The following is a 25,105-nucleotide window of genomic DNA, read 5'->3' as shown; positions in this document are numbered from 1 at the left end:
ATGAATTGATCTTAGCTAACAGAAAGAATTTCAGAAACAAGGGACAAGGCTAAGGGAAAAACCAAGATCAAGTTAGCAATTTGCAGGAAGGGGCTAATATTTTAATTATTTCTGAGTTTCCCAGTGCAGGGAATAAACCCTGAAATATTGGTGAGGCTTAATATTGAGTTAAAATGATGATCACCACCATTTTACTTGGTAGTCTACTCCTATTTATACAACCTAAGATTGCCCTAAGAAAAGGCAACCTCGCACTCATCTGAGACTTGTCTTTATTAAAAGTGGAGCCTCTGAACCAGGCCTCTCCCATCGTGTAATAACAATGTTCTCACAGAACACAGAGCCCTGGGCTGAATGTTACATACATTAACCCATTTAATCTCCCCAGCAACGCCACCAGATGAGTGCCATTATTATCCAGGGGAGGTTCCAGGGGGACCAGCCCGAGGCATGTGCCCCCTGGTCCCTGGGCTTGGGGAACAGGCTCTTTGGTCTCTCTGCTGCCAGGCCATTTCCAGGAAGAGAGCGTTGCAATCTGTAAAAGCAACACCACCACGAGGCTGAAATAAATATGCGGGGAAGACAATCCCCCAAAAATTAATGAAATGAGAAAATATTCATACCAAGTAAACCAGGCGCTATTGGATCTCTTCTCCATTCGTGCCATAGCTACTATTTACTGCGCACCTACCATGTGCCCAACTCTGCTCTGATCAGGGGGATACAAGAGTGAACCAAATGTGCGCCATTTAGTTTTACAGCTTCCTCATCAGTGTGTAAGTTATTCCCTGGGTGGCGCCCTGATGACCTGGAAGAGGAAACGCAGCTTTCCGAGGTGCCATTTACTGTGGAGAGAAACGAACATGAGTGGAAACGACTGCAGCTTCACGTGGCACAGGTGGTCGGGGAGACGCTGCCCAGGCGTCCAAGGCTCCCTCTTAGATCTCAATCCCAATGCGCTTAATTTCAGATTTTTGTGACCCTGATAAACCTCCTTGATCAAATTTTATTCTTCATAAAAGATCCATTTCCCCAGACTCATAAAGCAACTCCTCCTAATTCAGTGTTATTTTATAAATACTTTCATTGCTAGCATCAATCACAGGCAGCTGACTTCCCAGCCATAAAACAACAGCTTGCAACATCACCATATTACCCAATATGTATTTACTTATCAAGTTGAAGAACACATGTTTGCAAAATCAGCAACATTTCAGCTCTACTAGCAATTTGCCGGCACTTTCTTCCCATTGAATGCAGTCTCGAGTCTCCGATGTGCCGTATTTCAGCATTCTGGCTCATTTGTATCTTGTTACTATGGTAATCACCTGCCCCTCCAGCCCCTCGTTGATCACGCTGTGACTTCAGGCAGGCTATTTACCTAACAGGTGCAGTTCTGGGGTCATTGATCATCTGCCCTGCACTACAGCTCAGGGCTCCCTAGGCTCCCCAGCATGGCTCAGAGATGACCCAGACAAGTTCTAATGGGTCAGAACAGTGCTGTTCTTTAGCCAGTTGGCAGGGAGAGTTCTTAAAAATTAGCTATTCCACCTGAAAAATGCAATTTGAGATGCCATGACATGGGGTGTGCTTGAGAGAGTGGAAGAACGGGTATGTTGGCTGGATAACCTGGTAGATTTCATCTCCATTGGCCTCAGCTTTTCTTCCCATAAAATAGGGCTAATGACACCTACCCCACAGGGTTTTGGGGAGGATTAAGTGATTGTAATGCCCCAAATCAACTATGTGATGGTGGGAACCCTCAATACAGGTCAGTAGTAAAACTACTACTTACCTATGTAGTCTTCTGGAGCCCTCCTGAGTACCTGCTCAGCCACCTGCCCACAGTGATCCTGGGAAGGTTATCTGACTGCTCTGAGCCTCTGATTTTCCTTCTTTAAAAGTGGAAATGACCTAATTACCCTGGCAGGGTTACTATAAGAACTATTCCTACACATATTAGTTCTGCACGTTCATTTCTCTTTCTGTGAAATTTCAGCAAAGGCCACCTCATTGGGCCCCTTATATTTTACATGCATCTTCAAACCAGGTTTACACAGTGGCAGATAATCAGCCCATTTTATAGGTGAGGAAACTGAGGTTGTGTGAGCTTGCGTGTATTGCTTAGATCACATAACCTGTAAGTAGAGGGTCAAAGTCTACAGCTGCCTGGCCCCTGTCTATTCCCAGGAATTCACTGTCCAGACCCCAAACCAGATTAGCAGATTCAGAATCTCCTAGGGTGAGTTTCAGGCATCAGAAGTATTTTTTTATACATGGTACATGATTCAAATGAGCAGCCAGGGTTGTAATGCATGGCCCCGTGCTATATTCCCTTAGTGTCATATGTAGTGTATGACCCATATCTAAGTGGGACCAGATTGTCAAGGAAAAAACTAGGCAGAAGTGCATGGCTAATTAAAAATAAGAAGGTGGTGTGGGGTCTAGCAAATGAAGGCCGAGGCCTGGAAAATAGCAGCCCTCTGGTATCTAAAGTAAGCTCAGGAGCTGGGAGCCAGGACAAGTAAAGTGTGAGTGTGGTACCCCTGGCCACCACCCACTAGATGCCAGAGCAGCCACCACTTGAGCAGACCCTGTTTGACTTTCTGTGCTACTACATAATGCTTCTCACCTAATGGTGGCAAAGCTATGGGGGAAGCCCAGAGTTCTATGAGCAGCAGCAGCGAGGGCCCTACGGATGGAAACGCAGGCTTCTGCGTTGTCTTGGTGTCCCTGTGCACTTCAGGCCTCTTGCAGGTCTGGCTCCTGGCTGTTGACTAGGACCGGCTGCATAATTTGAGGGGGCCCTTGCAGAATGAAAGTACAGGGCCCCTTGTTCAATAGCTGTCAAGAGGGTGACAGCAGAGCACTGAACCAAGTATGAGGCCCTTCTGAGCACAGCACTCTGGGCAACTGTGCAGATCACAGGCCCATGAAACCGTCCTGCTCTTGAGCTGGCCTGGCCTCAGACACCAGATTTGGCCAATAGACCTCAGGACATAGAGATGTGTGCCCTTTCTGGCTGAAGCATTTAATGAGTCTGAGTCAGCACATGGCTTCAGAATCAACAGCAATCGGGAAACCATGTGGTCCCAAAGTCACGGCTACAGCAAGGGTCTGGATCCCTACATCACAACTGGGAAAGAAACTGCCCTGGGAAGGGAACCCCCAAAGTGGACTAAATCTGAGGGAATGATTAATTTTATGTGTTAAGCCATTGAGATTTCAGGTTTGGGGTGTTATCCAGTTTAGCCTAGCCTAAACTACTCCATGTTTTTCAATAGCAAAACTGCTTCACCTTTGCCCTTAAAATAGATATAAATGATAAGGACCATAGGCCTATTATTAAGATTTACCTAGAAATTAATACTTAGTGCCAGTCAGACATTGATTATTCATCTGCCTCCTATTCCACAGTCATTACTTTAATCTGTAATAGAAGAAATTAAAATATCCATTTTTATTCATTCACCTTATTCATTTATTTATTCACCCTTGCATTCAGCAAATGTTTACTAAAATCTTACTACCCACAAAGCATTATCACACTTGAAGATTTTAATGCTTTGAAAATACAAAATTTAATTAGAAAAATTAACTGATGTTAGTATTATTAAACATTATATACTGTGTTGAATTTGCATAGTCCATGGAATTAATATTTAAGCCACTGTGTGGGTAATAACTAGAGAGGGACAGGATCTCTACTCTCAGTGAACTTCAAATCTAGAAGAGAGAGTTGTAAGAAGAGAGGTAAATGGTGGTTTCAGTTGTTCAAGTGCAGGATTTTAAAGGTGCCATAACTTTTAGGGACTCTGGTGTGAATGATTCTAAGATGGGTTGTGTCAGCCTGGACACTGTGAGCATTTGGGGTGACATAATTCTCTGTTGTGCAGCTGCTCTGAGCATTGTATGGGCTTCAGCAGTACCCCTGGCCACAACCCACTAGATGCCAGTATCACATACCCCACCCCAGTTGTGACAACCAAAGCATGTCTCCAGACATTGCCCAATGCTGCCTGGAGGGCAAAATCACCCTAATTGAAAAGTCACTGCTTTAAAGAGAAGTAGAATTGTTTTTTAAAAATCTGTTAAGTTGATTCAACAAACCAACATCCTCCTGCCCTCACACACAGAATTTCCTTTTGTTGTTTCTAGAGTTTTGTGGAAAAATACCTTCATATTTAAGAATTTCAGCCACTATATGCTAATCCAACCCAAGGATTTCTTATTATTACTTTGGAATATTAGGGATAAAAATTTCAATTAAAATTGCTGTTTTGAAATGTTTTTAGATCAGCTAATTCAGCATAGAGTATCCTGTGTCCTTTCAAAGAGCTGCACAGAAAGAAATGGTGGAGAAAAAGATTAATGGAATTTTTAATAGGTTTAAAAATTATTACCTTAAATTTCTGGAAGAAATGAGGAAATGGGGACAACAAACTGTATCATGATAGGAGGGACCCAAGTTTTAGCCACGTGTTTGTTACCTTCTATCTCAAACACAGGTATCTCTCCTAAAACCTGGGCTGCTGCAGCTTAATTAAACAGTAGCTCACCAGGAAAGTAGGGCACAGGCGCTGTAAAGAGTGAACGATGAGCAGGAGCAACTGAAGGATTGAAATAATCACAAGGCGGCTCTGTCACCACCATCGCTTCATCAGTATAAAAATAAACAACCTTTGAAAACAGATGGAGACAACCATTGCTCAACTTGTCATAACTTATTACATATTTGCCTGTCAATTTGTACTTAAAAAACCAAGTAGCTCAAGGGAGGTAAAGCAAATTTGAGAGGAGAAGTCTATTGCATTTCAAATCAAACCCGCGGTAATTGCAGCAGCACACAGGCACTCATGGCTGCGATTAAAGGAAGTGAGCAATTCTCTCAAAATTTAAGGCATCCTTATTTTTAAGAACAGAGTTGTCTCCCTATTTGAAAGTACTTACTCAACTCAAATCTGTATCAGGGGTATATTCCTTGTTCCAGTTTGATTCAGTGTTGTTAAAAAAAAAAAAAATCCCTTAGGCAATTGAAATACTCAGTGGCCAACATATTGCATTTAGTGCTGATTAAGTGGTGACATCATTAGTGGCCCCCAAAGCCCAACATTTGGGAAACAGGTGGCATTTTATTCTCATCATTTTTTTTACCTGTACCTGTTCCTTTTTGTTTTAATCCACCCCCTGATTATGCTATACTTTTTGGTTATTTGAAATGGCAACTATTACATAAATAATAAACTACTTTTAAATTATTGCAATAATTTATAGCTTGTTTGTGAAGATTAACTTACTAATATTCCTTTACCAGTTACCTATTGCTGTATAATGAAACATAGCAAAACTTAGTGGCTTAAAACAACAGCTATTTCTTTACTTGTGATTTTGCAGTTTGGGATGAGTTCAGCTGGGTGGTTCTTGTGCTGGTCTTGCCTGAGGCTGCCCACATTGTTCCGTTTTCTGGAAGCTCAACTGGGGCTGAATGGACCAAGATGACCTCACCTTACATGTCTGATGGTTGGTTAGGGGTGTCATCCAGGGAACATGAGTTCCCAGACACATGGCCCTGCCAGCAGGAGAGCCCAGGTATCTCTAGATGGTGGTGGGTTCCAGGAGGACAAACTCCAGTGCATAAGCATTTTCGAGCTTCTCTGTATAACGTCTCCATGTGTCCCACTGGCCAACAAAAGTGACATGGCTAAGGCCACAGTCAGTGTGGGAAGGGACAATACAGGAATGTAGTCGTGAGGAAGTGTGATTTGCTGGGGCCACTAATGGGACAAACTCCCCTGCTTATAGAAAGATTGTTTCTGGATTCAAGACATCTTAGGTGAGTAGAAACTAATTTCAATATTTGAACATACTTGAGGAATTGACTGGATATTTATACTTTGTCTAAATTAGCATCATTTACCTCTAGGCTAAAGCAACAAAATTTACTTTCGAGTATTAATTCATTTTCTTACATATTTGCTTTTTGCCTTTATCAGAGAAGATTAGTCGTGACCACATGGAAAAGAAAATCTAAAATGACAATAGCTCAAACAAGATTGGCTTTTACTTTTCTGAGTTTATTTCTTGCTCATGTAAACAAAACTGGGAGGCATGTCAGGCTTCCCTTGAAGCTCCATGGTCATCAGAAACTCAGGGATTCAGACTGCTGTCTCTCTGCTTTACCTTCCCATCATGTGGTTCCCATTTAAAGGGCCACCTCATGGTCCAACATGGCTGCTGGAGCTGTAGTCATCACATTGTATACCAGGTAGCAGGGAGTATAGGGGTGTTACAAAAGCATATACTCTACCTCTTGGTTAATCCCTTTATAAGGAACTTTCCTAGGAGTTTCACACCCAATACTTCTAATGATATCCATTGTCTAAACCTTAGTCTAAGGCCATAATAACTGCCAGAGAAGCTGGGACATCTAGTATCTCCGTTAGTCAGCAAATGTGGACAGCTAAAACCAGGGTTATGTTTCTAAGGAAGAAAGGGAAATTGGGGACTAGGTAGCAACTCACAGTCTGGGCCATAGTCGCTTTAGCAAAGTAGGGTTCAAGTATTGGCTCATTGGGTAACTAACTCTGTGGCCTTCTCAGTCTTCATTTTCTAACCTGTACAATGGGCTTAACACTATAACATACCTCCTGGGGTTACTATAGGATCAAATAAGTTAAAGCATGAAACATGTATTGCATATTTATATCATTATGTCTCTAGTGCTTCCTACTTTTCTGCCTCCTAGAACCACATAAGGGAACTTGCCTGTTACAAAAGGGAGGTGAAAGGAAGAAGGATGAACTGTTTAGAATGATGTGCCATTTTTTTAAAGTTGTGATCTATCACCAGAGTACACATTAGCTCATGTCTTTGGGGGAAATAATTGGCTCTACTGACATTCAAAGTCAAAAGTTGAACTGGACCAAAGTCTACCATAACCTGCTTTGCTTGGCTTTCTTAGTTTAACTCAATGATCTTTTATTTTTTTAAATGTGAACTAGTGTTAAGCATGTAATCATTTTTATAGCTTATACAAAAATCCAAATTCCCATCTTTTCTTGAAAATTCTAAAGGTCTTGCTCCTCCAGACTTGCATTTCAGAAATGCAGCAATTGTCTTGAACTGAAAGGTAACTGCCCCCTTAGGCAGGACATACATCCTCCAGTTTGCCATAGTCCCCACCACTCCTAGCTGCATTGAAATCACTTTACTCATGTAAGTTACTTGTGTGGGCATTGGGTGGGCATTTGAGCATCTCATTCATGGGCCAACTCCCATTATCCCATCTTGGGAATGGGGCCAAAGAGTCACACCAGTGGGTCTGGACTACTGTCAAAGTCATTGACATTTTCATCAAAGCTCACATTATCAAGAACTTTCTGGGCCTAATGCACAGCCTGACCACCATATGAAAAATGTGAAAGAATCTTTGTGCTGGTGGATAACAATCCCTAGATAATTTGGGGATAGAAGGAAATGTCCCCAAAGGAGCAATGGTGACAAAGCTAAACCTCCAAGGCTTTGCTGTAAGTCTAACCCTGCTTTCCTCCTTCCCTCCTCCTCAGTCAGAGCAGAAGCACTTCTCTCTGCCCTCTGAGGATCCAGACAGGGCTTTCTTTAACAGCCTCCGCACCCAGAGCAGAGAGCCAGCCTCTTTCTCCCACCCCGCCTGCTAGGAGAGTGTCTTGGAGATAAGCAGAAAAACTTAAAGTGAATTATGAGTAGTGGCTTCCAATTGGACATTCCCTCAAATGAAGATAAAGCAGGTCTGAAATGCTAATGTAGGTCAGTGGGAAAATAAGACATTATTTACGATTCATTCCATGGGTGACTTCTCGCGAATGCACACACTGCAGAATGTGGGCTGCCTGTGGATAGCTATCGGATTGGTTTGGTTATCTTTTGTCAACTAATCATTTGACAGTTTTCCTATTAGTTCCTGTATACAGAGAAACATTGATAAGATCCGGGGAAGCTGGTTCATGCATGCGTGCACCTAACCCAAGTCTCTAGGCTTATCTAAGGGAAGAAAGGAATTGTTTCCTCATGAGATTTTAATTAATTCTTGCTCCTATTGTGTGAGTCTTAGAACTAGTATGAGTTGAACTCTTAAGTGGTTAGGTCTTACATGATATTTTGCTCACCATCATTGACACAGCAACGCCCCCCAGCCCCGCACCCCCGCCCAGAACTGAGTTGCAAATTGTGGTAGTCAATAAAAATAATAATAAAACTTACATCTCTTGAATATTTACCATTGCCTAGGCATTGGACTTTATATGCATTAATTTATACTTTCTAAATGAAGACAAAAATATCACCCCCAAGGGAGATAAAATTCGTGTTTGGGGAACATTAAAAAGATGACATATTACAATGGTTTGTGGCTCTCCAAAGGGCCACAATACATAAATAGATATATAGTATATCTATTGCAGGGACTGGCAAGTAGGGGAAAAGACCTTACAAGACTTGGTGGGTTGATGATAAAGAAATAAAGGTTGAGAAACACTCCATTAATTCATTCAGTGCCCAAAACAATCCATTAAGGGAGATGCTATGTTGTAAATGAAAATGTTGTGGCTTAGTGAAGTAAAGGAATTTCTCCAAGGATGCCCAGCTGCTAAATGGTGAGGCCAGGATTTTAAATGAGACAGCCCACATTCTTAACAGTGCCTCTTACACTGTTCGGCCTGGAATTTGCCACCTAGATCTCTCTTTTCACTATAAGGACTATTAGGAGAGAACTGAGTTGTGCCCACCTGCTCGGTCAGAAAGCAACCCCAGATTGGTGTGACTGGCGAGGAGTTGAATGAATGGCTATGTTCTATGCCCTGGGTCATAAAAGTTACAGCCGCAACAGTTCTGTCTGTGCTCTGACATTCATGGCCATGAGATATGTCTATATATGGGAGGAAACTTGGCCTGTAGGGTGACAGACTCATTCTGGTTTGCAGAAGATGGTTCTGGAATCCCCTCATTCCTGGGCAAACTAGCTGGTTTGTCATGCCACATCTAGAACATTTGGAATCAAGGTGCCCAGATCCCCCCTCAATCCGAAGGATCCTCAAGAGAAATTTGGTTTTAAATTACCATCAGTCCAACTATATATATCCCAAGATGCTTCTATGTCCCTCTCACCTGGCTGAACAAGTTGTGGTGCCGATAGACTATGGGCTTTCTTCTGACATGAGATAAATAAACACACAAGGAATAAGTTATGGAATGCAGTATCCACAGTCACATTCTCTTTTTAGCTACCTTTGAGGCACATCTCTTAGATAATTCAGTCACAGTCAGCATTTGGGTGGCTTGAAAACACCCTACCTGCGCTCACAAATTTGATGTTTTATGGCGATGTGCCATTATGTTACATCCAAAGAGCTCACTCAGTGGCATCTTCCATCTCTGCTCATATTGGATTTTGTAGTATGCATCTCCCCGGAAAGATACATTTGCCCCAATTGTGCCATCAGAATCCAGTACCAAATACAGACTGAACATCCTTGTCTCAATATATTCTTTTATTGTGAGAGTATGGTTTTGAGAAGAAAAAAAAAGAGTCTGACACTTTTGATCAGAAAATGTTTTAGGAAGAAGTCAAAGAAATTTCAAGACCAGAGTAATTCCATCACCTGTGGCCCTGAGCCTCTCCTTGAGGCTGGCTGAGCTCTCAGGGAGGTTGAACAGCCCCTCACCTTCAGATCTGCACTCCACTTCTCAAAGGCGAATATGCTAGAAGTCACAGGGACGCGACACTTCAACTTCAAACACCAGCTTTCAGGGTCATGACACTGGGCAGCACTTCCCTTCAATCAGAGAATACAGTCAAGAGGAAGGGGCTATCAGGCCACGACAAACCCATCGTAGTTGTTTATCAGCCTGTCACATTGGCGCCAGTGTCCTGCGACAAAAGAAAATGATGGTCCGACCTGAGACTTGCAACCAGCAGCTTGTCACGCTTTTATTTTGCTCTGGAGGGGGCACTGCTCGCTCATCTGGCTCTGGCTCTGGGGGTGACAGGATGACCATCATTTATTTTGACACTCAGGAGAATGTTGTGATAGGGGAGAAGACAGAAGTGTACTGTGAGGAGGACCCACACCCATGTCTGTCACATAAGTATCATTTCTCTGCCACTGGGAAGTAGGCATAGGCATGGGATAAGCACTGGTGCAAGGCTGCTGGGCTGATGGAAATGAATGAGCCCTTTTTCTTAGAGTCCAGGAGTGGGACTTAGCAAGGGGTCAGGTGCAGATGCCACCCATAGGCAATGGGAACAGCTGTCCTGATGCTTACCTTCTGAGCATCGCCCTGGGGTTGGAATTGGTGAATGACTTCTGAATCCAGTTCCAAGGGCCTCAAAGGGGCAAAAAGGAGCTCAGAGGAGGCAGTGAAGCGCGCCTGGCTATGAAAGATACCCAGACAACACTGTCCATTCTTTTCAGTAGACAAGTTATCCACGGCTCTGGTCAGTGTGGAATAAGGCAAAGCCACAGTGAATTATGAGAATGCAATTCTACTCGGACAACATCAATAGAGGACCTACTATGTGTCAGATAGTAGCTTCCACAATGAACAAAACATACTCTGTACCCTCCAACAGCTCAAATTTTGGACTGCGTGGCCCATTACATAAAGATGTTCTTTAGATGACGAGGTTCATTGACAGAGAAGTTTGGGAAATGCTGCCAATTCTGCTCTCGGGGATTTTCAATATGCATTTGCTTATTAAGGGCATTAAGAAGTCCTCTGAGAGGGAAAACCTGCTTAAGTGGGGTTACTGCATATTTCCCAATGGAAGCAGAGTCCTTGCACCCAATTTAGGGAAAGCTGGATGAGAAGGTATATCCGGCCATTGTAGAACTGGAAGCATGAACATCATGACCCGCCCCCAGCCCCTAGGGCAGGGCTAGCAAGAGCAGGATATTGGAGCCACCAAAAGGACAGGGACTCAGGCAAGAGCCTTGGTCCTCCAGGGAGATTAGAGCACCACCTGGAGCAACAACCACATGGAGCAGCAGTGTAGACTACTGTGAGTGTGTGACTGTGTGTGTGTGTGTGTGTGTGTGTGTGTGTGTGTGTGTGTGTGTTGTTATAGAGTTGTGATCTCCATAGTAAAAAGCCAAATCTAGGCACTGAGACCATGGGCGAGATGAAAGAGAGACAATGAGTTGGGGTCACTGAGAGGCAATGAGGGACACCAGGACTCACCCTACGGTACCCAGTTCCAGGTTCTGTGGACAATTTAAACATGAGCTCCTTTGTCTGAGGCCTTTGCCTGCTCTGCTGATTTGATAATAAAAGGCTTCTTCCTCAGAACACTAATGCAGCAGGCATGGTACCAAGTTCTCTAATATGTTAGCCCATCAAATCTTTACAGTAGCTAAGAAAAAAGTGTTACTAATATCCTCATGTTGTCAATGGGAAAGTGGGGCTGAGGGAGGGTTGAGTAATCTGCCTAAATTCACATAGTAAAGGCCTGAACCTGGATGACCCAGCCGTGGTCCCTCGAGTTGTTTTCTTCAATGCTGCAGACCCATTTACACGGCATAGGCACCCTTCAGTCTCCATAGAGGTGGCCTCAGAAGTAAATCCAAGTAGATTCACGTCTGGGTGGAGCCAAAGGCAGGGCTTAAGACCAAGTTCACTTGCTCTCTATAATTCATTAAAATATAAAACATTTGGGGTGTTTTATATTTTAATGAATTAGTATAGATGTTTTCAAATCTGTAAAAAAATAATTAAAAATGAATTTCCTGGTAAAAACTAAAAATTCATCAACCAGAGAGGCTTTCTTTTTCTTCCTCTAATTATTTTAATGCAAACCATGACAGTCGAAAGCCATGATGACTTCATTATTATACTCTTTTGCTTCTTTGTCTCTGACTTCAATTAAAGGCAGATTAAGCAGAACACAGATTCCATCAACCAAGCATTCATTAGGCACTAACAGGGTGCAAGGCCCTGGATCATGCATACTTAACCAGAGACTGCTGGGTGAGGACTTGATGGGCTTGAGGCCTCCTTCCATGCCTTTGGCCACCAAGACCTCACTCGGCACGTCCCTGGGCGAGACTGTGGGCCTGCAAGCTGCCTCTGTTTCTGATGGCGGTTCCCCTGCAGGCCTGTTTCCTAGACCAGGAAGGCAAGTCCATGTCACTCTCCACATTAAGCTGATGGACTGGGAGTGGCCACTGGACTGTAGGGTTGAAAAAGAGCCCTGATCTGCCTGGCTGGTATGGTTCAGTAGTTGAGCGTCGACCTATGAACCAGGAGTTCACAGTTCGATTCCTGGTCAGGGCACATGCCCAGGTTGTGGACTCAACCCCCATTGTGGGGCGTGCAGGAGGCAGCCGGTCCATGATTCTCTCTCATCATGGCTGTTTCTATCTCTCTCTCTCTCCCTCTCTCTTCCTCCCTGAAATCAATAAAAACACATTTTAAAAAATAAAAAAGAGACCTGATCCCACAGTGGGGCTCACTGAAAACAGAGTGCGAACTGGTCTGCTGATATCTCCCGAAGGCCAGGGGCAAGGTCAGGGGGCCGCACACGCCCAGGATTTTCTCTTGTGGCACTGGACCCTGCCGTTTGCCTGGGGACAGTTTCACAAAGGAACCAAGAAGGGCAGGAAACCAGGCACCATAGACAATGCACCGTGCTGCATCTGCCATAAGGGCAACATTGGGGAATTAGCTGAGACTGCTTCACAAGTTGATCCAGCCTGAGGGTGGTCAGAGTCCCCCTTGTTTGCCTGATCCATCGGACCTAGTGGCTGATCATCTGATTCCGATCATGGGGAAAATAAACTGCCTCTGCTGCTTGAGAGGCACTGTTGTGTAAGTGAAAGGAATATCAGATGGTGGCTGAGCTGGATGAATTCTGTGTTTCCCTTAAGCTTCAGTGTTTTCTGTATGTGAACATTCCTGCTAGGAACAACAGGTCTACCGCCTTTGTCCCTTACCAGTTAGCTCACACTCTGTGGGTCCAGAAGCATTCGGAATCGGGAGGTGGGGCTCCATATTCATAGAAGAGCAAACTGCCATGAAAAATTACAGTTGGGCAGGTTGCCCTGAGCTCTGATGGCTCACAATTGCCAGGATCATCAGGAAAACGTGCCCGATTCTGCTCTAGACCATGCTTCCATAAGTACTTATAATCACGAGCCTTTTAAATTAAATTTTAATTGAAAAAGCAATATATTCTCCGTGTGCAAAAGACCAAAACATTACAGACTGAGCCAAATCTTTCCTTATTACTATACCTAATCCCAGTTCCCTCTCTCCTTCCCCAAAGTTAACCACCACAATTCATGTGAAATTCACCTTAATAGACCTTCTGTGCACTTACATACATAAACTGTACCTGTGAAATAGATGCACAAAGTATTGTGGAACTTTCTGTGTGTAGGAAGGTTCACAAAAATGATGCCATGCTATGGATAACCTTCTTCAGCCTGATAGTTTTCACTTAATACTCCACCTTGGAGAGCCCTCCGTGTTCAAAGACTTTAGATCTACAACCTTTCTTCAGCGGCTGCAAAACATTTCTTAGCGTGGACGATGCCATCGCTCTAGTCACTCCTCTGTGCTGGAGCAGTTGGGTTGTTTCCCAGTTTCTCTGCAGCTGGATAATCCTTCCCTGAATGCCCTGCAAACACCCCTCATGCGAGTGTTTCTCAAGGGTAGGTGCCAAGAGGGTGAATGATTTTTTTTTACTAGTTGCTGTTCAGTTGCCCTTGAAAGTGCCTATAACCAACTCCCCTTCACATCAGTTGTGTGTGAGCAAGACCCCATATCTGATCCTTTTCTCAACCCTTGGCATATCAGATAGTCCTCATGTCACCCTTGTCTTTATAGTGTCTTTATAGCTAAAGTATCCAAGACAGTGTGGCTGACACACAGATGGTGTGGAACTAACATTGGCTCACATTCCTTTAGCTGGAATATCCTTTCCCATTGCGGTTCCCCTCCTTCCCCTCACCTCCACCTGCTCACCCCCCAGGCGTCTGCACAGGGACCTCTCCTGAGCTCCCAGTTAGGTGAGGTAGTTCTGAATTCAGCAATGCTCTCTCTCACTGCAGCTGACAAGCTGTATTACTTTTACACTTTTATATGCCATCTTTGCTACTAATCTCTGACCTGCTAGACACCATGGAATGGGCTTTTTTGCACCTCTGTTTCCCCAACACCTGGCCCTGGACCCCACGCCTAGTAGGCCTTCAATAAGAGATTTAAAATGAAGGCCATTGTCACGGAGCCACATCCTCAACAGAATGAAAGCCCGTGAAAATGAACAGCATATCAGCAGAAGGAGAAATTAAGCTGTCAATCTGCTGAGCAGCAAAGATTTCTGTATTTCAGGTCTTTTAACGTGATGGAGCGGGAGGGAGGGGACTAAAGGTAAAACATAACAGAGCTGGAGAAATGCTGTCCATTTTTAATCTGGAAAGCAATTAGCATGTCACTTCATTGCCATTGCCCGGGTTGGGGACAGGGCCTCTGCCTGTTTCTGTCTCCGAGTGACCATCTGCTGTCCTTCTGTCCGGCCCACTCAGGGACCACGGTGATGCGGATGACAGCCTTTGACGCGGACGACCCGGCCACAGATAACGCCCTCCTGCGGTATAATATCCGCCAGCAGACGCCTGACAAGCCGTCTCCCAACATGTTCTACATCGATCCTGAAAAAGGAGACATCGTCACCGTGGTGTCACCTGCACTGCTGGACCGGGAGGTGAGCTGAAAGGCACACATCTTCTTCAAGTGCGGCTCTCACATGAGGGGAGATGTGGGTCTTTATGCCAAAAGGGTGGAAATGAGATATTTACACAGGGCTGCGTGGGAAAATCTATAAAGGGAAATGGGGTATTATATGAACCCAAAACACACACTGTCAGAAGCCCTGTCAGCTAGAATTATTTGAGTTCATTTAAACTGATGCCTCTGTGTCCTCAGCAGCCACTTACTCCGAGCCCTGGTGATTGTGGACCCCAAACCGCACCTCTCTGCCTTGAGGGAGAGGGAGGGATGGAGGGAGGAAAGACAGGGTGGGGGAGCTTTGTCCAAGATCAGTGATGCTCTCCCTTCAGAGCAGGTGGCTTTGCCCTCTTTGCACCCTCACACCCTCTGCTGCGCACACTGTTCCCCCGGGGCCGCCTTTCCTTCGGTCTCTGCTTGTCCCCCTTGAGGTTGTCCCTGCGACACCTCACCGGCTTCTCGGTCAGATGTCACAGACAGGTGGCACATGGACCCCATCGGTCCATGCTCTTGCTCTGTTTTTTCCCAGGGTGTTTTAAAGTTTTCACCTTAGTTTCCATGTCAAAGTATTTAGATTTTATGTTTCTTTTTTAAAATTCCAACTTCTGGCCTTTCTGAAAATCAGAAATTCTGGAAATTTGGGGCCCGGTTTCCACATGGGGATACTTGGTAACATCAGATGTAAGGGTTACACAGCAGCTGCCCCATTCAGGTGGGCCAAGTGCTTCTGCTCAGGTATGAGCCCTACTCCATGTGTCCCCTGGCCCTGCCCTTCCTCCTGAGCTCCGGGTCACTGCAGACTACCTCAGCGGGAAAGCCTCTCAACCCTTCCAACACAGCGTACCAAACCTTAGGGGTTCCCGCCCATCCATCTACCCATCAGCCCCTCTGCCCAACCCAAATCTGCCCACACCACCACATTGGCATTTCTTGCTCCCAACCTGGCATCACCCCACAAGCATGAGTTGTGACCTTGACCTACAAGTACCCTGCCTTGCAGTCACCGCTGGGTTTCCCTAATGGGTTCCGTGCATATTCCCCTTGGTATTTCTGACTAAACAAATCTTGGATGAGAAATGCCTTCTCCTCTCCTTTCTGCTTCCCCGGCTATTTCACAAGTACTGGTTACACAGACCTCTTTAGAGAAGCCGTCTTCCTCCACCTGAGTCTTCTACTTGTGCTTTCTCTAATCTCGGCCTGTGCTTACCCGTGGCTATCACATGGCGTTTTCCATAAGCTCCTTTAAGTTGTCATTTGTATCCTTAAAGAATATCCCCTTCTTCTTTGTCTAGACCTGTGTTGTCCAATGCGGTAACCACTAGTCACATGTAATTATTTAAATCTAATTTTCAGCTATTGAAATTAATTGTAAAAAAGGTTCTCAGTCAGACTAGGCAGGTGTCAAGTGCTCGATAGCCTCATGTGGCCAGTGGTACTGTATCGGCCAGAACAGACATAGAATATCACCATCAACATCGACAGTCCTGCGGGCAAGGCTGGCTTAGGCTGTAAAGTACTTGAGAATAGAGACTGTGATCATAGGCGTGTGTGTATCCCCATGGCCTGGCATAGTTTGAGCACTCCTAAAAAAATTCTAACTATATGGGCTTTGGTGTATAGGCAAGAATGAATGGGAAAGGATGCTAAGATTTTTATACTTGAGAGTGGGAAACAGTATTTAGCAATGGGAAATTATTGCCAATGAGGGTGAGGATGAAATCTGCATAGAAACTGCGGTTGTCACCTGAAAAAGGTGATTGTTTCCATTTAAAAATAGAAAAGCAAGGGGGAGAAAAGAACAGACTGAGACAATTTCCTTCATTTTTCTCTCCTATTCTCTTTTCAACCCTCCATAGTATGTGGCTGCCTGACTGCCATACTATCTTCTTTGGAGGCAAGTAATTACTTTCCAACTCTATCTTTATCATCCACCCAAGATGCCTGTGCGCGCGCACACACACACACACACACACACACACACACACACATCACAGTGATTTTTCCATCTCAGTTCACCTTTTACTGATAGAAAAGGTTTTGTCTCTATTTATAAATCAAAGTGATAACATAGTGGATTATCCCATTTTTTAAGGTTTGTTTGGCGACAGATGTGTTTCAAGCTCATTATCTTTTCATGTGGGTTTTGGCTAAGTTGCAATGAGTGTATAATTATGGGAAGTTGAATTAAGCACTTCTAAGCCACATACATAAACAGCTCAAAAAAAAAAAAAAAAAAGGCAACGAACACAATTTAACTGAAATTGGAAAATCAATGGAAATGAGTGAAGAGTGTCACTTTTCTGTGAAGGTTCCCGGAGTTCAGTGCTGACCCGGCATCATCAGCAAAGGAAGCGTCCTAGACTTAGGCAAGCGTTGCCTATTTACTTGTGTCGCTGTAGCTACTTGTCGGCAAGCTGCTGAAGGATGAAATGAGACTGTGAGTCACTCATCTTTAAAGGGACAGAACTCACACAGCAGACAGACCTCTCGTTGGGGTTGCCCACAGTTTGCAATGTTTTCGTCTCACTGCCCTCCTGTACGTATGACAGGTTCCCTCAGCAGGACTGGCAATTACTTTTCATTGTTTCTGGACACCTTCTGAGTAAGCTCCTGTCTTGAGTGTGGTTTTAAACGTCTACTTTGGGACCATCGGAGCAGAATGTTTAACACAGATTAATGTCAAGAAAATATCCCATTGGGGGAGCCCGACAAACTTTGTATGATTCCAAGTGGCTTTAGGTTTAGTCACCCTGTCTTCACTCGTGATACCTCAAATAGCGTATTTGGGGGTTGGATACCGTGAGTGTAAACAAACAGGTCAGGGACCCCTGTGGACCCGGGGACCCCTGAGGTTGTACAAGCAGTTTGCTCCAACTCCGGCCCCCACCTTGTTGGGAATGGAGGCTCTGGAAACACACCGGCTGGTTGACATGCACTCAAATGATAGGATATAAATTTTTCATTTTGATTTTCCATTTAGAACCTTTCTTTTCATGAGTACTCCAAGGAGTCGGCGTGCACTGTTTTCTGAGAACGTGTTTGTTTACCTTCCCTGCCTTTCACGTTAATTTAACTTGTAATAAAACTTGTCAATGAGGGCAGTCAAGGACACCAGTAAATAACCATGTTTAAAATTTATTTTTCAGTTATAGTTGACATATCATATTGTATTCAGGCGTACAACATAGTGATTGGACAGTTATATACCTTATGAAGTGATCACCCCGATAAGTCTAGTATCCACCTGACAGCACACATAGTTACTGCAATGTTATTGACTATATTCCCTATGCTGCACTTTGTATACCGCCACTTTATTTATAACTGGCAAGTTGTACTTCTTAATCCCTTTCACCTTTTTTGCTCATACCCTTTCCCACCTGGCAACCATCATTTTGTTCTCTGTATCTGTGAGTTTGTTTCTGTTTCGTATCTTTGTTTTGTTCTTTAGATTCCACCTATAAGCGAAATCATATGGTATTTGTCTTTCTCTGTCTGACTTATTTAACGTAGCATAATACCCTCTAGGACTAGGTCATCCATGTTGTTCCAAATGGCAAGATTTCTTTTTTATGACTGAGTAATATTCCATTGTGTCTGTGTGTGAGTGTATCACTTCTTTACCCATTTATCTATTGATGGACATTTAGGTTGCTTCAATATCTTGGCTCTTATAACTAATGCAGCAATGAACATAGGGGTGCCTATACCTTTTTTGCATTAGTGTTTCTTATTTCTTTAATAAATACCCAGATGTGGAATTCCGGGTCATATGGTAGTCCTATTTTTAATTTTTTGAGGAACCTCCATATTGTTTTCCATAGTGGCAATATGTTACCATTTTTATTTTTGTCCTCTCTTCTTCCAACCCTCACTCCCCAGGATGTTCCAAGTGGGGCCAGCTGAGGCAGGTACCCTCACTGAGCTGCTCCTTCCACACTTTCAGGAGAAAAGGGATTTTATCTGGCTTGTTCCCTGACATAACCCCAGTCCTTACACATGTGAGATGCTCAAAACTGTTGTGTTGAGGGATGGGAAGAAAGATGTGAGGAAGAGAGTGGCAGGCAGCGTAAAGTTTATGCCATATCTGCGTGCACAGGCTGCTGTCCGGCAGGATAATGAGGGTCCAGGTCAGCTGATGCTGCTTCTCTCTTAATTTCCTGGTATGTTTGGGGTGGTGCAGCCTCTGGACCCAGAGCGAACGCAGGGGCAAGACCACCCATCTCTCACCCACTCTGGGCAATGGGAAAATGCTGGAAGGCAGCCCACCTTCTGAGGACCCATAACTGACCCCCCCTCTACCTCCTAACCATGGTCATCAGCTGACCCAGATGCCCATTTGACAGGCCAGCATTGCCCAGCAGCTGCTGTCAGTGAGTGGCCTGAGAAGCGAGTTCTCCTTGAGATGTCTCTCCTCCACTGAGCAGTGACCTTGGGGAAAACAGGAGGACTATATGGAAAGTGATAGGGACAATGGATGTGACAATGGTCAGTTCCAACCTCCCACCATGTTCAAAGCTAACCTGTACTGCCCCGCTTCCCCCCAAAACTGGTGCGTTTGTAGGCACCATGGTTCAGGAGTCCGTGGGGCAGCACCATTCACTGAGCTCCTGCTTTGAACAGTGGACTCCCAGGGATGTGTACCTGAAAACAGAGGGTTATGAGGGAGCCAGAGGGTGTCCTTTGTGTGTAAGGAGGACTGGCCTTTGGAAAGAGGAGGTGGATTCGTTCTGACTGGTCCCCAGTTGGTGAGAAGTGGCATCAGCTAGGACAGTGGTTCTCAGACTTTGCTGAGGATCTTTAGGATCCCCAGGCTGCAGACGAGGCCTGGACCCATGACATCAGAATCTCGGGTGGCAGGGCACAGGCATCCGGAGTTTTAAAAACAAATAGCTGGTTCAAATATGTAGCAAATTGGAGACTCCCCTTGGAGACTATGTTTCAGTGTACTTAAAACTTAGGAAGTCAGTCTGGGGTCAGAATCCTGGCTCCATCATTTATTTGGTTTTTACCTAGGTGAGTTTATTAGTTTCCCAGAACTTCTGTAACAAAATACCACAAACCAGGTGGCTTCAAACAACAAAAATGTATTCTCTCACAGGTCTGAAGGTCAGTCTGAAATCAAGGTGCTGAAGGCTCTGGGGAGGATCCTACCTGCCTCTTCTAGCTTCTGGGAGTTGCCAGGAATCCTTGACATTCCTTGGCTTGTAGATTCATAGTCCCATCTCTGCCTTCATCTTCACATGGCCTTCTTCACTCTGTCCTCACATTGTCTTCTTCTATGCATGTCTGCATCTTCTTATAAGACACCCGTCATATTAGATTAGGACTCATTCTAATGACCTCATCTTTACTTGCTTATGTCTACAAAAACCCCATTTCCAAATGTCACATTCACCAGTATTGGGGGTTAGGACTTCATATCTTTTGAGGGAACACAACCCATAACAGTGAGTTACTTGACTTCTGTATGCCTTGCTTATCCTATATAATAAAGAGCTAATATGCAAATGGTTGTCATGCCCTCACACCATCACACCTTAACTGCTCAGACCCTCAACACTGGGGAGAGAGGAATGGGGACCAGCCAGGCACAAATGAGCTCGTGAGAGAGGAATGGGATCCAGCCAGGCTGCGGCCCGGGAGAGGGACAAGCTGCCTGCCCCGTGGTCCCAGGTACCAGCAGCTGTGCCTGCACCTGCGGCCTGGGAGAGGGACAAGCTGCCCGCCCCACGGCCCTGGGTGCCTGTGGCTGCAGCCCAGGAGAACCTGGCCCAGGTCCTGGGTGCTTGCAGCCAGCCAGAGGGAGGGAAGCCCAGGTCCCAGGTGTGGGGCAAGGCAGAGGCGGTTAGGGGTGATCAGGCCAGCAGCAGAGCAGTTAGGGGCAATCAGGCTGGTATGGGAACAGTTAGGGGTGATCAGGCAGGCAGGCAGGCAGAGGTGGTTAGGGGCAATCAGGCAGGCAGGCAGAGGGGTTAGGGGCAATCAGGAGGCAGGCAGGCGAGCAGTTAGGAGCCAGCAGTCCCGGATTGCGAGAGGCAGTCGGACATCCCACGAGGGGTCCCAGATTGGAGAGGGTGCAGGCCGGGGTGAGGGACCCCCCCACCATGCACGGATTTCATGCACCAGACCTCTAGTTCATCTATAAAATGGAATAACAGCGTCTGCCTCAAACAAACTGTTGGTGAGGATCAGATCTGTCTAAATAGGTAAAGCACATTGTCTATTCTAAATGATATGAGCTATTGTAACTATCTTTATCTGTTGTGGTAGTAAATTGTAAGAGTGGGTAGTGAGTTGCCTATTGTGAGATGTATGCAAAAATAGACTGCCTTTGATCGGATGTCAAAAAACAGATTCACTCAAGATTTTATCCATAATATCTTTTCTAACCTTGAGACTATAGTTATTAAAAACACTTATTGAATACTTTCAAAATGTGCCATTTACTCTGCAGGATGCTGCCTAGGAGTGTCAATTCCCCATCAGGCTAGCTGTGTAACCTTGGGCAAGTCATTTAACCTCTATGAGCCCATTTCCTCATCAGTCATGACTATGATAATGACATCTGCACTGCCAACTATATCACCTGTCAAGGTGTGAACAACCTCCACCTATGTTGCAAGTAGCATTATGCAAACCCAGTCACTGCCATTTGTCATACTACCTATGGCTCCTGATAAGCCGTGTTCCAGTCCCCATCAACTACGGGTGAGAACCTTGCACACTGTTTCTAACCATACATCACCAATATAAGAAGAGTCTCCCCACATTGTGCAGACCATGCTCACTGTGGTCTGAGTCATACCTCTTCACTTCGCCTAATGCTGGGCTGGGTTTTCCTCAGAGTCATAGCTGAGCCATGAGCAGCAGCAGTGACCATTTATTGCCCTTGCCTTAACATAAGCTCAACATGAATAGGTATCAAGTTTCATTTGGAAACATGGTGCATTTTCCGTGACAAGCTCTTCCATTTACCTTTCTGAACCCATACCAGAGCATACACCTTCTGAAGAAAGAGATCTTGGATCTCTGTTCCATCTCTGTATTCATATTGCCAAACTTGATGCCAGATAAATAGTAGGCACTCAGCAAAGATTTGATGGATGGATGGATGGATGGATGGATGGATGGATGGATGGATGGAAGGATGGAAGGATGGATGGATAGATGAGTGGATGGGTGGATAGATGAATGGATCAATGAATGATTTTTCTTCCTTCAGTTTGTATATTTATGAGTAAATATCTAACAGATTGTCTGAGAATTTACTGCAAGACCCACATTCTAGCATAGGCATGTAAACAGAGGAGATTATTTTATTTGGGTTGAGAGCTTGGTCGTGTCCTTGTGTACTCATCCAGTAATCGAATTTTTTCATCTTACACCTACCTTGTGTCAGGAACTGCGCTAGGCTCTAAAAACTACCGTAGAATAGGATGAGCATGGAGATCTGTGTCTCTTGCTTAAATGTTTGGCGAAACATTTGGAGAAAGTAAGAGCCATATATCTAACTAAACAAAATTGGGTTCATTTGGGGCACTGTTTCATTCTTTTCTATAAGCATACTCAGCCCCTCATTCTGACGGCTCTGTCTATGGTTTTAAACTATGTCTCTCTGCACTACAAAATAAAATCAGATAAAGACCTCTAACGTTTGATAAATGGCTTTATTTAGTCGGTCATCTTAGCTGCTAAAACTGAAATTCATCAGCTAAAATCTGCCAACTTTTTCAACATAGTCACAATTTGCAACTACTCAGAGAACTAATGGTCAATTTTGTGGGGGTTTTTTTCTTCTGTTTCTGTCATTCTTCTTTTTGCAAATGGAAACAGTTTCTAAAAGGCCCTTAAAATTCCATCTTAACACTTGAACTGTGAGAGTGCCATTAGTCTTTTTAAGGCATTCGAGCTGAGCACTTTGTTATCTTTGTTTGAATTCACCTTTATCTTACTATGTGATATCTTCCAAATAATCTAAGGAAAGTGATAGCCTACCCATAAAAATGTACATACAATAAAAAACACTAGGACTGTAAATGTAATTTATTTTCAATTTTCAGCTGGTAAAGGATTTTCTGAAACTTTATAACGCCCCCAATTTCTAGGCCAAATGTGAAAACAGAGGATTTCCTCCCTTCTTTCCATGGTAACTGTCACATAAGGACTTATTTTTAGATTTCTCTGCATTTATTTACTCTGAGAGATTCAGGAGTCCTTGAATATGTCAGGAAAAAAACAAACAAACAACTAAAGAATGTTAGGGGAAACATCTCATGCAAACTAATGAGTGAAATTGGATGTGTAGCTGCAAGTCTGAAGAACTATGTGTTTGGTCAAGATGATTTAAGTTAGAATATTGTCACATAGGGTGCATCTCCAGAAACATACTAAATAAATCTATGAAAATGATGATATCAAGTCAAGCTGCCTGAAAATAAAACAATAGTAATAAAGGAGAGATTTTCAATCTTTTTCATCTCATGGCACACATAAACTAATTACTAAAATTCTGCAGCACACTAAAAAGTATATTTTTGGCCAATCTGACAAAAAAAAATAGGTATAATTTTGATTCATTCAAATTTTGATTTATGTTGGCTGTTGTCATTTTTTGTTGTTGTTTTTTGTTTGTTTGTTTTTTAATTTGACAATCTAAAGGAAAGAAGATCAGTGCCCCTTACTAAATAGTCAGATATTGCCCTGGCCAGTGTGGCTCTATGGTTAGAGCATCGGCCTGTGCACTGAAGGGTCTCAGGTTTGATTCCTGGTCAAGGGGTGAGTTCAGAAGACAACCAATCTATGCATCTCTCTCACACCTATGTTTCTCTCTCTTTCTCTCCCTTTCTCTTCTATCCCCCCTTCCTTCCCTCCTTCCTTCCTTCCTTCCACTCTATCTAAAATCAATGGAAAAATATCCTGGGGTGAGGATTTTTTTTTAAGTCAGGTATTGCATGTTTTAGAAATTCTTGTAGCACACTGGTTGAAAATCACTGTAATAAAGAATAGTATTTCTCCCATGCTTTGAATGCGTGCTAGAAGTAGTTTTCAGACTCTCAGGAAAATAAATGTTTTCAGCTGCTCTGATCTAATGCTAATACTTTTCTCATTATCTTCATGTTTAAAACATTGGCAGTAATTACACACAATTCAATCATGCTGTCAAGAATATCCTCTTTCTTTGTCTTAGTGGGTGGGACCAGAATTATTTAGATAGTAGCATCATCATCTTTTCTGTGAGATATTTACTCATAAATATTTTTGTTGGGATAATCTCCTCCATTTTTTTATATCACTTGCTGCTGAGAAAATGGAGGTGGGGGAAATAGATGTAAATAAATTTATATTATTTTTAGAACAGCGCATTATCCTTGCAAATGAAACACAGATGGTGAGCCACACCTATGCGCATTGCGCTTGCTCTGTTGTGTCAGCAGATAAAATGAAACAGGACATAGCTAAGGCAGAATTCGGAGCCCTGGGTCTGAAATCCAGTGGCAAGCATGCGGGCCTCCCGCTGATGGCAATACGCTGAGAGATGGAGAGAACAGGGCTTTACTTTGGGACCTCCCTCACTTCTCCATTCTGGATAAATTCTAGCAGGAGCCCTTGATGAGTCTCAGAGCTCTGTTGGCAACTTAACCATCTCTCCCACACTCCAAGTTTGGCCTATCAACCCATTATAGTTAGGGCTGTGTCTGGTCACCTAGTATAACCTCAACTTTGTAGAAACCTGATCTGAGAGTCATTGGCCAAGGGCATGGGTGCTGTCTATAGACTGTGGATTCAGAGCTACCTCTACCTCTTATCAGATGTGAGAACTTGGGCAGGTCACTTAACCTCTCTAAGCCTCAGTTTCTTCATCTGCCACAATGAGAATCACCATACTCCCCAATTCATAGGCTTATCAGGAAGATTAAATAAGACATGTCACCCTATAATTGTTAGTTGATATTAGTTATTTTCATGATAGACAATGAGGTTGAAGAAGGAATGTGAAGGAAGTACATTTATGCTCTGCCCACACAGCAGAGAATCAGGCAGGCTCTTGGTGTCAATGAAACACTGAGGTAATCTAACTGCCAAAGTTCAGGGACAAAGTTTGACACACATGTATGGAGAACCTACCAATGTTTGTTGAATCCATGATACAATGCTGGACCTCAGGAATGCAAAAATCAAGCTGCCTGGTAAGGAGGTAAAGCAGATGTGTTGATAACAAACACACACAAATATGTGCTGTTTGAATGAAGCTTTAATGGATGCATGGAAACCTGCATTGAGGAAGCTGAGGGAAGGGCATTATCGGGAGAAGAACAGCATGAGCAAAGGCATGGCAAGAAAG

The 25,105-nt window shown here is 44.0% G+C and overlaps 1 protein-coding gene across 4 annotated transcripts in view; it reads left to right on the top strand.

The window, feature by feature from the left end:
- CDH13 (cadherin 13) overlaps window positions 1–25,105 on the top strand; it is a 1,044,015-nt gene that overhangs the window by 780,236 nt on the left and 238,674 nt on the right. For 3 of the 4 annotated variants that reach the window (XM_008139707.3, XM_054709950.1, XM_054709951.1), the window contains exon 7: window positions 14,559–14,737. In XM_008139707.3, the coding sequence (XP_008137929.2) occupies window positions 14,559–14,737 (179 nt within the window). Of the gene's footprint in view, window positions 1–14,558; window positions 14,738–19,861; window positions 19,987–25,105 lie in introns of those variants that run through there. The other variant, XM_054709952.1, reaches the window with a different exon arrangement.

The sequence above is a fragment of the Eptesicus fuscus genome, chromosome 21 (assembly GCF_027574615.1).
Source record: "Eptesicus fuscus isolate TK198812 chromosome 21, DD_ASM_mEF_20220401, whole genome shotgun sequence".
NCBI lineage: Eukaryota > Metazoa > Chordata > Mammalia > Chiroptera > Vespertilionidae > Eptesicus > Eptesicus fuscus.
This window is presented reverse-complemented; position numbering and strand designations above follow the sequence as displayed.